Source organism: Protopterus annectens, chromosome 3.part1, assembly GCF_019279795.1.
Source record: "Protopterus annectens isolate FY-2018-M chromosome 3.part1, PAN1.0, whole genome shotgun sequence".
Classification (NCBI taxonomy): domain Eukaryota; kingdom Metazoa; phylum Chordata; order Ceratodontiformes; family Protopteridae; genus Protopterus; species Protopterus annectens.
In genome coordinates this window covers 1,040,444,729-1,040,462,882 of record NC_056732.1, presented here as the reverse complement: position 1 = coordinate 1,040,462,882, position 18,154 = coordinate 1,040,444,729, and the positions used below count along the sequence as shown (strand labels likewise).

Below are 18,154 nucleotides of genomic sequence, written 5' to 3'. Positions count from 1 at the left end.
AAATCCTCCTCTTCAGAGGAATCTTGATCCCTGGATCTCGAGAGAGGAAGATGACAGAGGAGGAGCTGAAACAGAAACCCCCAGAGCAGGCTTCAAAACCATAACGGCATTAAATAAGCCCAATGTAAAATTATGCCATAATTTTGAGGGACCTTGGGAGCACAAGAATGTTTTGTCTTTTGCTTCTTTTTAAGGGGACATCAGTCTTACGAAATGTAGAAGGCTCAGATGTTGGCTTCACTGAATAGTAGTAGTCGGGGCTTCCTCCCTCACCAGAATCTCTGAGGAACCCCCCTAGGCCCTTTGGTAATAAAATCAGCCACGTTTCCCCTATGTATGTTCAAAATAGACGTCTGCAAGGCCTCTGAGGATGTGTAAGCAGCCGGATCCATGCTGGTCTCAGAAATGATCATGGCAGAAGAATCCAACCCAAGAACCAGGTGAACCTCCGGGCTTTTATCAGCCTGGAAAAAGACGTCTGAAGTAGGAAGCTCAGCTGAAGAATCCGACCTAACTTTTTGGCCTTTTTTGAAGATGGCTGACCCTCACTCCGAGAAGTACTCTCCACAATGTCTTTCGCTAAACGTCTGAGACGCTGGTTTTCTAATTATATAGTGAGGGAAGAAAGACAACTGTGTAAGATCTTGGGCACAAAGGTCTAACAAATATTACAGAATGTATGACTGCGAGAAGCCCCCAAACAAAACAAGAACTGCGTGTGATGGTCTTTATAGGGAATTTGTTTCCCACACTGGGATTAACCCTTCCTGGAGGACATGAAACCCAACAAAAAACAAAAGCAACAAAATATAAACAAAAACCCCCAACAGGGCACTTATTTAAACTGCTAGGTACACCAGCAACGACTTAGGCAATCAGACCAATGATCAGAGGTGGCATTCAGACTAGCAACAAAGAAGTTCTGAAGATGGTACGTCACCTTTATGCCTTACATTAAGCAAGGAGCATACATGTTTTGCATGGTGTACCTTAAAGCAACCTAAAGGCTTTGGTATACTGGCTGGATATCGGGCCGCCCATGGCATGGGATCCCTCATATTATGAATACTGCAACAGTGAAATGGAAGGACATCAACAGTCATTTATAAGAGGTGAGGAAGGAAGTAGGTATGAGGGAGGAGAAAGGAATATGGTAAAGCACTATTTGTGGTGATGTAGGTGGTGGGAGAGAGATCTTTTGGTTTAAATTTGGAGTAAATGGGGCATGTGGGAAGTGGGGGAAGGGTAGGGGACCACAGAGATCTACAGCATAGCAATGGTGAATGGAGTGGGACCCACACCCAGGCAGAAGCCTGCACTGCCTTAGTCGGATCAACATATCATTCGAATGAAGGCACCTCAGGAGTGCAGCATCCCCTTATCCTGTGCTACATTGTCAGTACTAAAAAAATAAATTCAGGCACCTATTACAGGAACAGAACTCTCAGCTTTCTGATATTCCTGGCATCAAGGATAAGTGTGCTACCTACTCTATCTCTGTCACTGTTAATGTTCACTGTACTCACACTTGTTTAAATGTGTAGTCTACAAGATTATTAAGAATGAGTCACTGCTGTGCAACAGTTTACAAACAATATGATTCTCATATCCTCTGCTTGTGTACACAATTTGTTTGTTATATGTATAGATTATACTGGTTCACAGAATGCATCTGTCTCTGTGCCCATCAAAGGTGAGAGACGAAACGGATCTTTTGACCAGCCAACTCACCTTTGCAGTATTAAATGAATAAAAAAAATGTCTCAGGAGTTTTACAGAGGCTTATAACATCACCTTAATATAGAAATTTCAAGCAATTACAATGAAAAACTAACTTTGGCTCTCCACTCATATAGGTAAACACTTTAAAAATTACAACTACCCAAAATTAATACACCACTTCAAAATACCACATACAAAAGTTTAAAGGCTACTCCATCTCTGATGAAATGCATAGTTTTCATGTATGTTTGTAAATTCTTGCACCACAACATGAATAGAGTTCAAACAATGTGCACTCACTAGTACCACTGGGGAAAACACAAGCTGGAGAACAACCACTTGGCATTATGATAAAAGGACTAGGATGGAGACAACCTAAAGAGCTTCTACGTGATGTTGATACTTACACCCCCTTATCTAGAAATCAGATTCATATAGCTTATCATAGGATTGATTTATCCCTGGAGGAATAATGTATTTAATCCAACACACCGACGTGGAAACCTACCACTTTCTATCCAATTCAAAGCTTATAATACTAATGATTCTCAGCATTACAAAAATCCCTAAAGAAATACTCCAGCCCCTTTTCAAGCCTTTGTTTCTGCTATTGGGTCAAAGACATACCCATTAGCCATTTTGTTGATAAGTGGACCAAATGAGTATGATGTTGCATCTCACCTCATAAAAGATTCTTGGGACATTTTAGTTCATTTGAAAAAAATCACATTTGGAAACAGAATCTCATTTCTTATCTTTAGATGTGAGAAAGATCTGTTTATAGTCATACCAAAGTAAAAGGGTTTAGAATATTTTCACTATAGTTTGACTCAATTGTCTAATTTTTTGAATGACAACATTAATCTTATTGTAATATTAATGTCTTTAGTCTTTGAACACAATTACATTTATTTTGAGGGGGAATTTTTCCAGCAAATAAGAGGCATGGCTATGGAAGCATCTTTGCCCCTGCCTTTTCCAATATGGTGCTGTTGGGTTTGGAAAACAATCTGTACTTGATACCTATTTTGCAAACAAATTGCATCTGTTCGTTAGATTTCTGAATGATATACTGGTCTTATGGGATGGTGAAGTTGAGGAAATTCATCCTTTCACTGAATATTTGAACAATACTACAGACTTTTTGCAATTCAAGTGTTCATGGAGTAGAGAAAGGATCCATTACTTAAATACTCTTATTTCCCCACAAATCCATAGGTTTTAAATCAGACATTTATAGGAAGAACACCCTCTGCAACTCCTACTTACATTTTATTAGCTGCCACAATTTATGGCAGAAAGAGAGTTTAGTTAAGGGACAGGCCATCAGGATGGCACTCATGACATCTCAGAGGGAGGATGTGTGGGAAAAGTTACTCAAGTTAAAGGAAATGTTTTTAGCAAGGGGAGTATCCTGGGCCCCTTTTGGACAGTTTGCTGTTGGAAGTGTATAATGAATGGGGGAAGGTACAAACCTCTTCTAGAAACTGGATTAACAGTAATAACAGGATGTAATTAATACAAGTACAAGAAGGCATTAATAGTTGAATACCACCAGTTCTCTAAGGAAATTACAATTATAAAAATGGTGTATTTTTACAACCAATCCTGAATTATTTTATTCAGTGGAGCCAGAACCAGTATTTATTTCTAAAACTGCTCCTAATTTTAAGAAATTGTTGAAGAACAAACTTCTGGCTTCTTCCAAGACCAGTAAAGGCACTACAAAATGTGTAAGTTGCAAACTTGCATCACAAGCAATCAGGTGTTAGCAAACATCATGAAAACCAAGATCATTTTTCAACATGGTAATTATTACCCCAAGGGTAATCTACCTAGTGATGTGTGCTAGATGTCCAGCATTTTATGTTGGCAAAACTGAGTATGAGTATGCCCTTAGGACAAGCATTTATGAACACATGCAAGATATTGCAAACAAAAAATAACAGTGCCTTGTACATACATTCCTTACAATGCAATGGATGTAGTAAATTTCAGTTTGGTGCATTAGAAAAGGATTACATTGGCTCCCAGACGGGGGACTGGAAGAAAGTGAACTGCATTAGCAACTCAGGTTGGGGGTTACCCTTCCCCCGGGTTGAATGAATGTGCTTCTACTGCACCTGTACTAAGTTTTAAATCTAACAAATTAAATTATTTTTTTGAAAGTGATTGCTATTTTGGCATTGTTGCATGCTGTTTTAACATTTAGCAAGGTATATAGGCGTGCCTTCGTTGAATGTTGTGTGTCAGGGCTGGTAACTCGGCATGTAAAAATCCACTACCAAACATTAGCGGACCGGTGTTCCGCTGTGGCGACCCCTAACCGGAATAAGCCGAAAGACACAACAACGTGTTTGCAGCTTTTTAAATAGGATATTAGTTATTGTGCATTAGAATTTATTTCCTAGCCCTTTAAAGAAAATTTGATTTTAATTAAATTAACCAACTACCAATGAACTCCATTTTTATCTTGTATATAATGGTTCATAGGTAGGTACTAGGCTATTAACCCTAGGGCCTATATAAGCATAGTCAAATGGTACCCTGGCTTTTGCCACCCAAGAAAGTTATTTTCCTGTGCCCCTGTCAAGCAGAGGCACAGAAGTGATCCCTGGGGTGAAATTTCTATCTCCCATTCAATCATCAAGATTTTTCTTGAAGAGTGCTAATGAAGAGCTTTGTTTGATATAGATAGGTAATTTGTTCCAGCGTATGGGAAGTCTCTGGGACAGGAATCTATCCCTCCAGCATGTTCTGTTTATTGTGGTGACAAGGTTTAGGTCCCTAGAGCATGTAGCTCGGAGGTATTGGGATTTCTTTACGTGGAGCATGTCCAACATCTCTGGGTTTGACATAGCTTTGTATGTTAGGCAGAGATCGCCTCTGAGTAGGCGATATGCGACAGAGTAAAGCTGGAGTTTTTTGAGACAGTCTGCGTAGGGCATCTGTTTGAGGCCGGTAGTACTCTTTGTGAGGTATTTCTGTGGCCTTTCCAGTTGTTGTAGAGGTCTTGTGAGGTACATACCAAAAGGGGCACTGTACTCTATAAATGGGTCTATTGAGTGATGAGTAGAGGGGAACAATGACCTCTTTTTTCTGGATGAGAAACATTTTGTGATGAGGTGTGCCACGTAGAAGGATTTCCTGACTACTATGGCGATGTGATTATCAAAGGTGAGACTACTGTCCACCTGTGTCCCAAGGTCTCTTATCACACTTTCGGTGTTAAGCAGACTACCACCTATGTGGTAGTTCATGGGTGCAGAGTTTTTACCAAAAGGGATAACAATGCACTTTCTGGCATTGAGCTTGAAGCCATGGCTTTGACACCAGGCATTTGTCTCAGTGAGGCCCTTTTGTAGGATGTCCACATCGTTAGTAGTTTTGATTATGGCTCCAAATTTGCAGTCATCTGCGAACTTCGTTAGCCAAAGACCTTTTGTGTTAGCCTGTACATCAGAGAAGTAGATACCAAACAGGAGAGGACCTAGGACTGAACCCTGTCGTACTCCACTTGTCACTGGTCTGAAGTTGGATTTAGAGTCTGCTACTTTCACAGTGTGGGTTCTGTCAGTGAGCCAGTTGGCAACCCATCTTGTGACATAGGGATTTATACCTAGTTTAGTGAGTTTATCTATAATTCCAGAGTGGGGGATGGTGTCGAAAGCCTTGGTGATGTCTAGATAGGCTGTGTGAACCACCTTACCCTCATCTATGGCTTTGGTGACCGCTTCAAAGAAGTCTATCAGGTTTAGGAGACAAGATCTGCCTTTTACAAATGTGAACAGGGTAGGGTCCTGAGTTTGGAGCTTACCAATGTCATTGTTTATAAGTTCCATGATGATACGTTCCATAGCCTTGCAGACCAGGCTCATCAGGCTAATGGGGAGGTAGTTCCCAGGGTCCGTGGTGGCTCCCCCTTTGTGGAGTGGGATAACTGTTACTGTGTGCCATTCAGTGGGCACAAAGCCTGAGGTGAGGCTATGATTGAACATGGTACTTAGGTCGGGTGCCAGTTCATTCTGTAGTTCATGTAGAACACAGCCTGGGATGTTGTCAGGTCCCATGGATGCTGTGTTCTTGGCTTTGGAGAGTGTGTTTTTTTTACCTGTGCAGCCGTGATTACAGGAACTTTGCATTCTTCCGGTACAGAGATGGGCCATTTACAGGATGAAAGAAGGGTAAAGTTAGCACTGAACCTATCTGCCAAGATGTTGGCAATATCAGTTGGTTCTGTATATTTAGTGCCATTGTGCTTTAACTCAGAGCAGATTTGACTGTTGCCGTTGAGATTCTTGACATGGCTATGGAATGCTTTGTGGTTGTCTTTAGAATTAGTGGCGATTTTATTTTCGTAACTAGCTTTGGAGGATTTCATGAGGGATCTTAGCTTCTTACTGAGGCTAACCACGGAGTTCCTCCAATCATGGGATTTTACTCTTTTTTTGCAACAGTTTCTTTCTTCTGTTGTAGAGTTTGTTTATAGCAGGGGACCACCAGACTGGCTTCCTCTTTTTGGAGGATAGCATCTTGGTTCTATTGACTGCGGTGGTGGTGCTGCGGTAGCGATGTCGCCTCACAGTAAGACGTTGTCCTGTTCGATTCTCAGCAAAAGCGTCTTCTGTGTGGAGACATGCGTGAATGGGCGTACCTTCGTTGAAGGTCGTGTGTCAGAGCTGGCAACTTGGCACGTAAAAATCTACTGCCAATCATTAGCGGACCGGAGTTCCGCTGTGGCGACCCCTAACCGGGAAAAGCCGAAAGACAGAACAAAAACAAGCATCTTGGTTCTATTAGGGACTGCATGATCCATGCACTGTTCTGTGTTGGGACAATTTTATTCTGATGAAATCTCTTACGAGACAGAAGTGCTCAATGGCAATGTTCTTAGATTTTATCTTTTAGATCATTTAATAAATTTGAACCATTTTCAGATCCTTTGTGGCATTCATTTCACCTGGTTTTTAGTTTATCTGGTTGACATTGCACCATTTGCTGTATTATCACGCTCATGTAATGTATGTGGTATGTGAAGGCGAACATATCCATCCATGCTAGCACCAGAGGGGGGGGGGGACAAACTTACCTAGCCATGTACATTACTTCTTTAGGGTTAAGCTCACCTCTGAAGGCACTGCTGTGGAGCAGAACTCCAGTAATCATTCAGCTGAGGGAAAAAAGTTATGTATTCACCATAATGTTCCATGCGTGTTGCCCATCTTGCCTTCATTCTTAGCAGGTTGGGTTTGGAACCGATCCTCAGTTCCGACTCAGCCGTTTATAAAACCTCGAGGTCTCCAAGTAGGTAGTGGCTTACACCCTATCCCATGATGCACTAGGAAATTCCCCAGATCTTGTTCGCTGGTATACTAATATGTACACACAGACTTTTACAAGTTTACAAGTCCAGAACAGGGTCAGAGAAAAGTTAGACACCAAATAAATCCTCTTGGTCCTCCAGAAGCCAAAGGCTGGGGGAAGGAGTGTGGGATGCAAGAATGAAGGTGAGATGGACAACATACATGGAACATTATGGAGAGTACATAACTTCATGTGATGCTGTCCTATCTCGCCTTCATTCTTAGCAGGTTGGGACAGCATCCCTAGCACCATCTTTCTTGAGTGGCTCAAGGGAGAATATTCTTCAGAACAGTGGATCCAAAGGAGGCCCTGTCCCTGGAGACCAAATCAACTTTGTAATGAGTGATAAAGGTATGAGGTCTTGCCCATGTTGCTGAAAGGCAGAAGAAGAGGTAGACATAGCTCTGGTAGAATGACCTCTTACTTTGTCTGGAAGTTGTTTGTTCTGGGATTTGTAGGTAAATGCAATGCAATCTGACAACCATCTGGAAAGAGTGGTCTTAGCAAGTGGAGCAACATTTTTCTGGTCTGAGAAGAAGACAAATAATTGGTCAGTCTTTCTAAAGTCCTTTGTTCTGTGCAAATGGAAATGTAACTGCCTATGAATATCTAGTTGGTACAACATATAATCTGCCTTATTGCTATAGTTAGGGAAAAAAAACTGGTATGTCTATGGATTGATTCAAATTTGATTCAGAGCACACTTTTGGTAAAAATTATGGGTTTGTACGGAGTGAGACTCTGTCCTTGTGGAATACCATATATTGGAGTTAGACAGACCATGGTTGTAACTCCAAAACTCTTCTAGCTGAAGTTATAGCTACTAAGAAAATTGTCTTCCAGGTTAAGAACTTCAGGTCTCAGGATGATGCAGGTTCAACAGGTGGAAGAATCATATGGGATAATACAAAATTGAGGTTCCATGTGAGTAAAGGTGGCTTAATGGGTGGTCCTAGTAGAATGGTACTCCTCAAAAAGGCTTTGCAAAGTCTACTGGACATAACATTTGGCCTCATTTCCCCTAATTGGAAATCACTGCTAATTGAACTCTAATAATAGCTGCAGCTGCCCTTCATGAAATCGCTTTGCTAAGAACTCCTATATAGAAGATATAGGTGCAGAGAAAGGGTCAATATGATTTTGCAAGGCCCAGAAGGAGAACCTTTTCCATTTGCTGATATATAATTTTCTAGTAGAAGCTTTATGAGAAGAAATGAGGATATGCTGCACTGAAGGTGAAAGGTCAGGTAGCCTTGCTATGTTTGGAATTGGAGCAGTCATGCTGTCAGCTTGAGGGTTTGAAGAGATGGATGGAGCAGTCCCAATGGATAGGTTAGAAGATCCGGAATTGGGTCCAGAATCCAAGGCTCCTCCTGATGAGGCCACAGAAAGGGGAACCAGATTTGACGAGGCAAGTAAGAGGCGATACGTATTAAGGCCCTTCCCAATACACTGGCTTTCATAATAACTTTGGGTATCAATGGAAAGGGAGGGAAGGTGTGGGAGACCAGAGGGCCAATCGCGTACAAGTGCATCCCTTGGTGACTCTCTGGGAGGGGGGATTACAGCAAGGTAGCTGCTGCATTTGGCATTCATGGATGTGGCAAAAAGATTGCAGCAAGGCTGGCCCCATTTTTAGAATATCATTTCCACCATCTCTTTCTTCAGGGACCACTCATGAGGCATCAGAATAACCCTGCTGAGTTTGTCTGCTATCACAGTGGATTTCCCCAGGATATGCATTGCTATCAGAAAGTGCTGGGAGGAGGTCGCCCACTGCATAATCTCAGAGCCTCTCGACAAAGGGATAAGATCAGGTTCCTCCTTGCTTGTTTACGTACCATACAACTGACATGTTGTCTGACTGAACTGCAATAGCTCCCAGTGGAAGAGAGTCCTGGAATGCTTGCAATGCTAAGAGCACGGTTCTCATCTCTGGACATTGATGTGCAAATGGGCTTCGTGAGCTCGCCAAGTGTCTTGGACCGTCTTTCCCAGATAATGCCCCCCCCCCAATCGGGGAAGGGTCTGTGGTCACTGACTAATAGTTGTGGGAGAACAAATGGTCGACCTAAAGTCACATGAGTTGAGTGAAGCCACCAACGAAGTGTTGTTATGACCTGGTGGGATGTGGGTAGTTTCTGCATGGTCCACTGAGTGAACAGCAGCCACTGTAGAATTCTCCTGTGCAGCCTTACCAATGGGATCACGTTTACTGCTGCTGCCATGGTCCCCAATACTTTCAGAACTGTTCTTACTTGAACCTTCCTTTTGAACAGTAGACTGATGACCTTGATGCCGAAGGGTATGTACTCTTTCTGGGCGGAAGCTTTACTATCAAGTCTGCTCCTATAAAAATGATATGTTGAGATGGCAATAAGGCAGATTTTTCATAATTTCTTCTGATTCCTAGATGGGAGCAGAGCTTTAATGTGGTGTCTCTCGCCTTTATTACTAGATGCTTGGTGGTGGCAGTTAGGAGCCAGTCATCTAGCCACAGAAACACTCAGAATCCTAGGCACCGTAAGTAACCAGTGGCTACTGCCATACATTTGGTGAACACTCTGGGAGCTGTAGTGAGACCAAAGGGCAGAGCTCAAAACTGGTAGTGACTAGCTCCCAGCCGAAAGCGCAAATGACTCCTGGATCGCCTGTCAATTTTTATGTGGTAGTATGCATCCTGGAGGTCTACAGAGCACATCCAATCGTGTTGTCCCAGAAAGGAAGTATCGACTGCAGTGTTACCATCCAGAACTTTGCCTTTCTTACTGATCTGTTCAGTCTGCTGAGATCCAGGATGGGTCTCCAGTCCCCTGTCTTCTTTGGAACTAAAAAGAACCTTAATCAGGTTCTGCATCCTATTTGGTCTGCAAGGACTGTTTGAATGACTCTTTTTTGTAGCAACTTTTGTATTTCTAAGATTGCCTGTTCCCTTTGGCTGGGTGAAATGTCTGGGATGGGGAAGGAAAAGGGTATGGAATAACCTCTAGATACTCTTTTGTCTTTTGTTACATTTAACCAGGCTTGTGGGTACAAAGAAAAGCGACCCCCGACTGCCTCCAGAGACTGGCGTCCTTTCAACAGAGCTGGAAGGGCTTGCCAATGAAGGATTCCCTGTTGTCCTGGTTCTGCGGACCCCTTCTGCCATGTGGCCGGTGTCTTCCATTACCGCTTCTCCCTCTGCCCCTGGATGAAGAATCACCACATCTGTCTTGAAAAACTCTCTGGTATTTTCTGAACCACATTTTACCCCCCTTTTGACCTTTTGGGTAAGGTCTAGAAGATAGGGAAAAATGGACTCCTACAGCAGAGAGAGTCTTTCCTTCTTGCTCACACCTGGCTAGTGTGTCTTTCACTTTAGGCCCGAATAAAGGCAAGCCATTGAAGGGGGAGTTAACAAAGGAAGACTTAAAGGGCTCTGCAAAGTTACACAAGCGCATCCAGGAATGCCTCCTTTGGGAAATTCCTGAACTCGCTGCACTACTCACTCCATTAGCTGCATAGGAGATGAGTCTCATGGAGGAGCTTACTACTGATTTTAAGATGGGAGAGCTGGGAGGTAACCTTATCAGATACCCCCGCAGCTACAAAACCTTGGAGAACATCTCCTAGCTCCATCAAGAGATCTCTCTGTAATCTGGTAAAACGTATGAGATAATTCAGGGATCCGAGTGTAAAGGTTGCTAAAGACAAGGTGCACACTTTCCATATCTGTCCATCGTCAGAGATGTTTGTTTCGAGGGTGGACATACAAGGACGTCTCTGACGGTTCCTTTTTTGTAGCCGCCATCACCACCATAGCATCTACTGGGACACATTTTGTAAGAAAAATTTATCACATCCCCAGAGGATAAAACCTATTTGGTCTTTGAGGGATGGGCTCCACTGAATCTGGAGTCTCCCATGCCTTTCGACAAACTAGGTCCATAAGTCAGTCGAAAGGGAGACATCCAAGTGGCTGAAGAGTGAGGCCAAAAGCCTTTAGGTAAACAGACCCCTCTTCAGAAGGGTTGATGGGCTTCCAGCCACCTCTCTGCTTAAGTATTTCTAGGATGTCTGCAAATGAGACATCCTCAGAGGGTGACCATGGGGACCCTTCTGAGTCATTGAGGTCTGTGTCAGATGTGACTGACTCCTCTGGGGAGTCCAAATGCTTCCTCTTGCATAATCCCTTCTGGGGGACCTCTTCAGAAGGGTATTCTGGACAGGTTTGGAAGAGAGGGGCTCACCTGATAAGGCGTCCTGAGGCCATGGGTCTCCACATTTGTGTGGATGCGGTTTTGCTGAGACAGACACTGGTGACTTTGGGGGAGGAATGAATGGATCTGGAAGTGGAGGTGCCCGTGGGGACAATGCTCTCTTCATCACCTCAAAGGCCCCCTACCCATGATCCGAAGAAGCTCCTGGATCCGAAGAACTAGAAGACATCCTCAGCACCAAGGGCATTGGCTCCAAATCTGATGTAGGGGCTGGGCTCACCCATGCCGAAGCGCCAAGTTTGGATCTAACAAAAGTCCGATCTGACTGTCCTCCACAGACCCTACAGCATCAGCTGCTAGACTCCCCGAGCTCAGACGGCACCGAGGAAATCGGAGAAGTAGTCAGGGCAAAGATCCTGGGACAGGTCTCAGTTCCGATGGTTCCACTAATATCATCTCTATGTATTCTGGCTCTGAAACCCCGAGATGGGTCGGAGGAAGAATAGACTGTGACAAGGCAAGTCGAGTCAGTTCCGAAACCCTATGGGTCAGCTCCGATAACAGTTTGGCTAGCCTCGGTGTCCTCAAAAGTCTCCGCACCACGAGATCCACACAGTCATCAGAAAGGCTCCTGGAGGATCGACAGGATGGAGCAGGGGATCTTGCAGCCTATAAGATCAGAGATCTTAGGGTCTGAGAAACCAGTTCCAATACTGAGGACTGGCTTCGAACCTGAAATACCAATGGTTCCACTATAGGAGGAGCCGAGGTAGACAGTTTCTCGGGCTTGAGAGATTTTGTTTCCGAAGCAGAGATCTTTGGTAATTTTTTGGATGGTTCTGATTGGTCTGAAGAAGTTGAAGAGGATCTTTTACCAGATCTGTCAGATTTATGAAACGGGAAGAGGTTTGTTTTTTTAGGCTCTGATCTTCTTCTAGGACCTCAGAAAAAGAAGTCTTCAACAATCCTTTTAAGATTGGTTTGTTCTTTCTTTCAAGAATCCTAGAACTGAATGAACGACAAATAGAGCAAGACTCTTGCAAATGTACTGCTCCAAGGCAGTACATACATACACACACACACACACACACACACACACACACACACACACACACACACACACACACACACACACACACACACACAGTATATGACCAATCTTTAAACAGAATTTTTCTGAGTGCACTTTTTAAACCCCCTAGGGTTTGGTATCCTTTTATTGCTTAGACATTGCAGAACTGACACCACTCTATAGATAAACACAGCACACCATAATAATATATTTAAATAGGGCAAAAAATAACTGGAAAAAAGGTCTTCTAACTCAAACGGGCTAAGCAGTTCTCTAACTAAAATGAGCTACCTTGCAGGTTACAGAACACTAGAAAAAACACAGCACACCACAATAATATGTTTAAAATGGAAAGAAGCCCTCTAACTCAAACGGGCTACACAGAACACAAGAAAAACAGTCCTTTCTTTCTTTTAATTAACAAGAAAATCTATATTTATATATCCATAACACACAACACACTCAGTTAACACTAATCGTTGGATAGTGAGAAAAAACAAAACAGCTAACCAACACTCTACTTAACTACTGCACACACTAATTTAAACCAAGTATCAAACTACTGCTCAAGAAAGAACCTATATTGCACACAAAAAGCTGGGATAGGTGAGGAAAAGGGAATTTAGGCCTTAAATAAACGATGGCCACAGATAAACAGCAATGGAAACAAACAGTTTATCAAGTTTGTTAAGAAAAAATAAATTACTTTATTAAACTAAACAGAAGAGAACTATTAAGTTTACTATGCAGAAATAAAATATTTATGAAAAACACAACCACAGCCAGTTGAAGCATCAGTTCTCTTTAGCGGCAAACGAGATCTGGGGAACTCCCTAGTGCATCATGGGATAGGGAAGCCACGAGCTACTTGGAGACCTCAAACGTTTGTAAACGGCTGAGTCAGAACAGAGGATCAGTTCCGAACCTAGCCTGCTAAGAATGAAGGCGAGATAGGACAACATTACATCTACTATTTTTTTCTTTTAATTGTACACACATGCATTTCAGATAAAAAAGCAGAGTACAGTATTCATCACTGTGCAAGAACACCTTAAAATATGTAGGAAAATAATTTCTAGACAAGTGGAAGACACAGATATAGCAATAAAGTAGAAAGAATAATAAATGCCATGCAAAATTTCACCTGCAAAACTGGTGATCTTATCTGCAGTACAGCCAGCTTCTTTTCAGGAAGGGAATACACTGGAGGCACAAGAAAGTTTTTAAAAAGTTAGTATTTCTACAGAATAGCTACAAAAGTTCACCAGTCTTAATAGCACAAGACTATTTTACTGTTGGCATGCTCTTTGTACACTGGAATCGTATACAGAAAAATCAACTTTAACTCAAATTTTTTTTCCACAAATTCTTTGACAGCAAGCTCAGACAGCTTCCTAAAGAATCAAACATTGTTTCATCTTTTTGTTGGAATGTTTTTCTATGATGTTCACTCCACCTGAATTCTGGCTAAGAAATGCAACAAAGCTCCATATGCAAGAAATAGTCTTTCTATGGCACTTTTCATCTACCTGTCATCTTAAATAAGATTATAAGAGGCTCCTCATATACTACCAGAGTACTGGAAATGGGGTTTGGCTCACTACGTCAACAGTCAACTCTTACAGTTCAAGCTGATCAATTTAAGTTTCTACAGGACCATTCTGTTGACAAGCAAAAAGTCTGAGTCTTATTTGTGTGGTCTCTCATCGACAGACAGAAAATCATTAAAATAAAACATTGCTGCAGGGGAAAACACCTGCACACTCCATGTCATGGGTAGAGTATTCCAAAACCCTTACTACTTATATATACCAACTCTGAGACTGCAGTACCACAGAGAATGGGAAACAGTCTAAGTTATATACATGTATCATGAACGTATGTATGTATATCCCTAATGCACTGGACCTTTCCAAGTTTAAAGGAGAAAAATCCAATGTGGAAATTTGTCCTGTCAGTTACTTGAAGACATGCACTATAACTTCAAAAGCCCTTTTTCAGCAGCACTCTTATTGCAAAAAATGCAAAATCCTGACAAGTTCATCAATTAAAACAATATAACTGTAAAGCTTGATTTTGTCAATTTTCAATCTATCCTCAACTAATGCATTCGGATCTGATCCCTCGGATCTGACTCTGCCATTGTTAAAGCTCGTGGCAACCAAACACTGTCAAGCTCCTCCCTTACCCACAGTACACCAAGTACTTTGCATCTCATTTGCCGCTTTATGCGAAAGATGTGGTTGACCATTGTTCTCAAGCAGGTAAGTGTTCAGATTAGCATTTTCACATTTTTTTCTGGTAGTTAAAACTTAATTTTCTTCATTTTTTTTCTCTATTCCTTAACGTTATCATTTATCATTTTTCTATTTTTCCATTTTTCGTACAGTTGTACCCTTGAATACTATTGTTAGTATACACTGTTACCATCATCAGTATTTTTTCTCTGCCTTTTCCTGTACTGTACTTTCCTCTGAAACTATATATCTATAAAAATAGTTAATACAGTGTACTTTCACAGTGTTATTGATGATGATAGTGTTTTTACTGCTCCCCGTTGGTAGCCATGCCAGAGAAAAGGCATTTCTTAAACCCAGCTGGGCCTAAGTGTGGGCAGAAGATCCCAATGTCTGATGCCTACACTTTATGCATATATTGTCTTCGTCCTAGTCATCTTCAAGAGGACTGAGCAATTTGTCATGGGTTTAATCTCACAGCTCCTATAGAATGTAAAAAGAAATTAAAGGGCATGCTTCCTTCTGCCTTCAGAGAGGTTTTATCTGGAGCACCAAAATCTAGAAACTCAAAATTTCCTTCTCCGGGTTTGTCTACTATTTCTAAGTCCTCTGACCATTCAAAAAAGAGGCCTCAATCAGATCAGACCTTATCATCAGATCCTAAAAAGAAAACCTTATCGGAGTACACACCAACCTGGGATACTAAACAGAAAAAAAAAAAAAACCTGTCAGATCCGATGTCTTTGGATCTGATAAAAATGTTGGGAGATCCAGCCACTGCTAGTTACCTGCCAAGGACAACTTATTCACCCTGTGTGGATACTTCCAGGGTCTCCTCCTCCTTTTTTGAGAGACCCAGATCGCTCCTCTGTTTTTTCCACTTGCTCTTTCAGGAGTCTTAACAGAAGATGATGTGGAAAGATTGGCGAGAAAGATTCTCTCAGCACAGAGCCAAATGGGTGCCTTCCCTCCTCCTACCCCTTCAGGACAGGAGGTCCGCTTCTCTACTACACCCACTTTACAAGTCCCTCCTTTGACTCCTACAACTGTCTGGTCTGAGTCCTTGGGATCTGAGCCATGTCTCTGATCAGAGGATACCCTTAATCCTCGGATCACAGATCTGCTCTGAGCACTTCGGTTCAGTCAGATCTGAAAGGCTTTCTCAGCCATAGTCTCCTGGTCAGATCTGAGGTGCTGGAGTCAACTCCGAAACTGTCAGAACTGTCTTTATGCCTTCGGCACATGTTAACTCGGCTCTGGCTTCTACCTCAGGGGGATTGCCTTTGGAGCAGGGAGAGACAGCAGTCCAAAAGCCTGTCTGTTTGGATATAAGGTTTTCTTCCTCTCTAGGGTGGTCTGTCTTTGAGGCTATAGAGAGAGCACTGTCTCCCTCAGCGGCTCAGAGGGATCCTCTACTACCTCAGATCTACATTCTACAACCCTCATGTCTCTGTGCTTAGAGTCTCAACGTTCTTTTGACAGTGGCAGCCAGTATGAAAACCCCACGCTTCCCATCAGGGCATCTCAACGTCTGATACCTCCCTACAGCATGCCACTGAGGAGGTCGCTAAGAAGAAGACATGTAAGAGGAAGCAGTTAGACTCCCTAGAGGAATCTATCACAAAAGATACAGACCTTAATGAAGGTGAAGGGCTCCTAAGGTCACCGCCTGAAGATGTCTCATTTGGAGACATCCTGGAAATCCTTAAGCAGAGAGTTGATTGAATGCCCAGTAACCCTTCATCTGAGTCTGTATTCCTGGAGGCTTTCAGTACTGGCATATCTACATCCTGGATGACTCTGCCCACCGACAAGCTCAATGAGTTAATTTCTTGGCAGGCATGGAAAGAACCAGAAGCCATTGAACCTATACCTTGGAGAACAGAATAAATTATGGCACCACCTGTGGACAAAGTTTTGGGGGAAAGGGGTGAATGCTGATGCCATAGTTGTGGCGGCAGCCACTAAAAAGGAACTTGCCGAGGACAGTTCCAATGTTCATCCCCCCAACAGGGAGTCTCGGGCAGACAGATCTAGGAAGATTGTTTATGCTTCAGAACCCTTCGCCTTAAGGTCACTGAATTATTTAGCACATTTCACCAAATTACAGAGGGATTTGATAAAACAGCCATCAAATATACACTCCCAGGATCTATTTCTGAAAAAGTAAAATCTTCTGTGACTTCTTAGTTGGCTACCCTGCAGTCTATTTCCAATTCTTCCATGAGGCTTACTTCAAATGTAGCTGAATGAACCTTAAGGGTAGAGGGTTCAGGCATTTCTGTCAGGAGGCTTGCCTGGATGCACTTATGTGATTCTGCGGAGCCCTTCAAGTCTTTGTTAATCAATGCTCCTTTTAACAGCATGCCCTTGTTTGGCCCCAAAGTGAAGGGTACATTATCCAGGTGTGAGAAGGATGGAATGTTTTTCAATCCCTCAAAGAACCTTCGCTATGAATCAACGATGTGGTTGAAAACTGAGGTTCAGGAAATCCCAGGATCTTTTCCAGGACAAATGTGGAGGATGTTCCCCTAGGGGCAGAGGAGGAACCTCCAATGGTCACACCACCCCTGTGGCCCGCAAAACCATGGGTCCAGAGATTCATTCTTTACCAGAACCTACCAGTGCTCCTGAAATGAGGCCCAACTGTCCACTGCTGGAGGCAATTCGATTATCCCTGCACCAGAGAGCCTGGCTAGACATGAAGGATACTTGGGCGCAGAGGATTATTTCAGAGGTAATACACTACCCTTTTCCGTTTCACCCCAATTCTATGACAAATTCTCAACGTTCCACCCAGTCAGAGGAAAAAAGCAGCAAAGGATTATTTCCAGAGGTGATATAATACCCTTTTCCCTTTCATCCCAACTCTATGAAAAATTCTCAACGTTCCACCCAGTCAGAGGAAAAAAGCAGCAATACAAATACAATAGCTGCTAGAAGAAGACAGCATCATCCAAGAGGTCCCGCTGGACCAGACAGAATCCAGAACTTACTTAAGATTCTTTAGTGTCTAAGAAAACAAGGGACTTGAGACCAATTTTCAATCTCTGCAACATAAACAAGTCAGTTCATTGTACCAAGTTCCAGATGGTCACAGTTCAGTCCGTTCTCCCTTTTCTGAGCAAGGATGACTAGATGTGCTCAACAGACCTTCAGGATGCTTACTATCACAAAGATGAACAGATGATCCAGAATGTACTTATGCTTCCGACTGGGAGCTAGTCATTACCAGTTCAGAATTCTGCCCTTTGGTCTAACCACAGCTCCCAGGGTGTTCATCAAATGTATGACAGTAGTAGCAGCTCACTTGAGATTGCAAGGATTCTGTGTGTTTCCACATTTAGATAACTGGCTCATTACTGCCTTGACCAGACATCAATTAATAACAGCAAGAGATCAGGTTCTCCAGATGTGTTCTCATCTGGGGATAACCATAACCTATGAAAAGTCTCAACTGGACCAGACTCAAAAATTAAAATTTATAGGAGCTTTGCTCAAAAGAAACTCAGTGACAGCTTCACTCTCAAGAGTTCAAACCATAAGATCACAAGTCAGGA

At 42.6% G+C, this 18,154-nt stretch overlaps 1 protein-coding gene across 1 annotated transcript in view; it reads right to left on the bottom strand.

The window, feature by feature from the left end:
• The window catches only part of PSMG2 (proteasome assembly chaperone 2), a 415,374-nt gene that overhangs the window by 237,484 nt on the left and 159,736 nt on the right, over positions 1–18,154 (bottom strand). Inside the window, exon 3 of the mRNA XM_044067193.1 lies at positions 13,502–13,560. Within this exon, the coding sequence (XP_043923128.1) occupies positions 13,502–13,560 (59 nt within the window). The remainder of the gene's footprint in view (positions 1–13,501; positions 13,561–18,154) is intronic.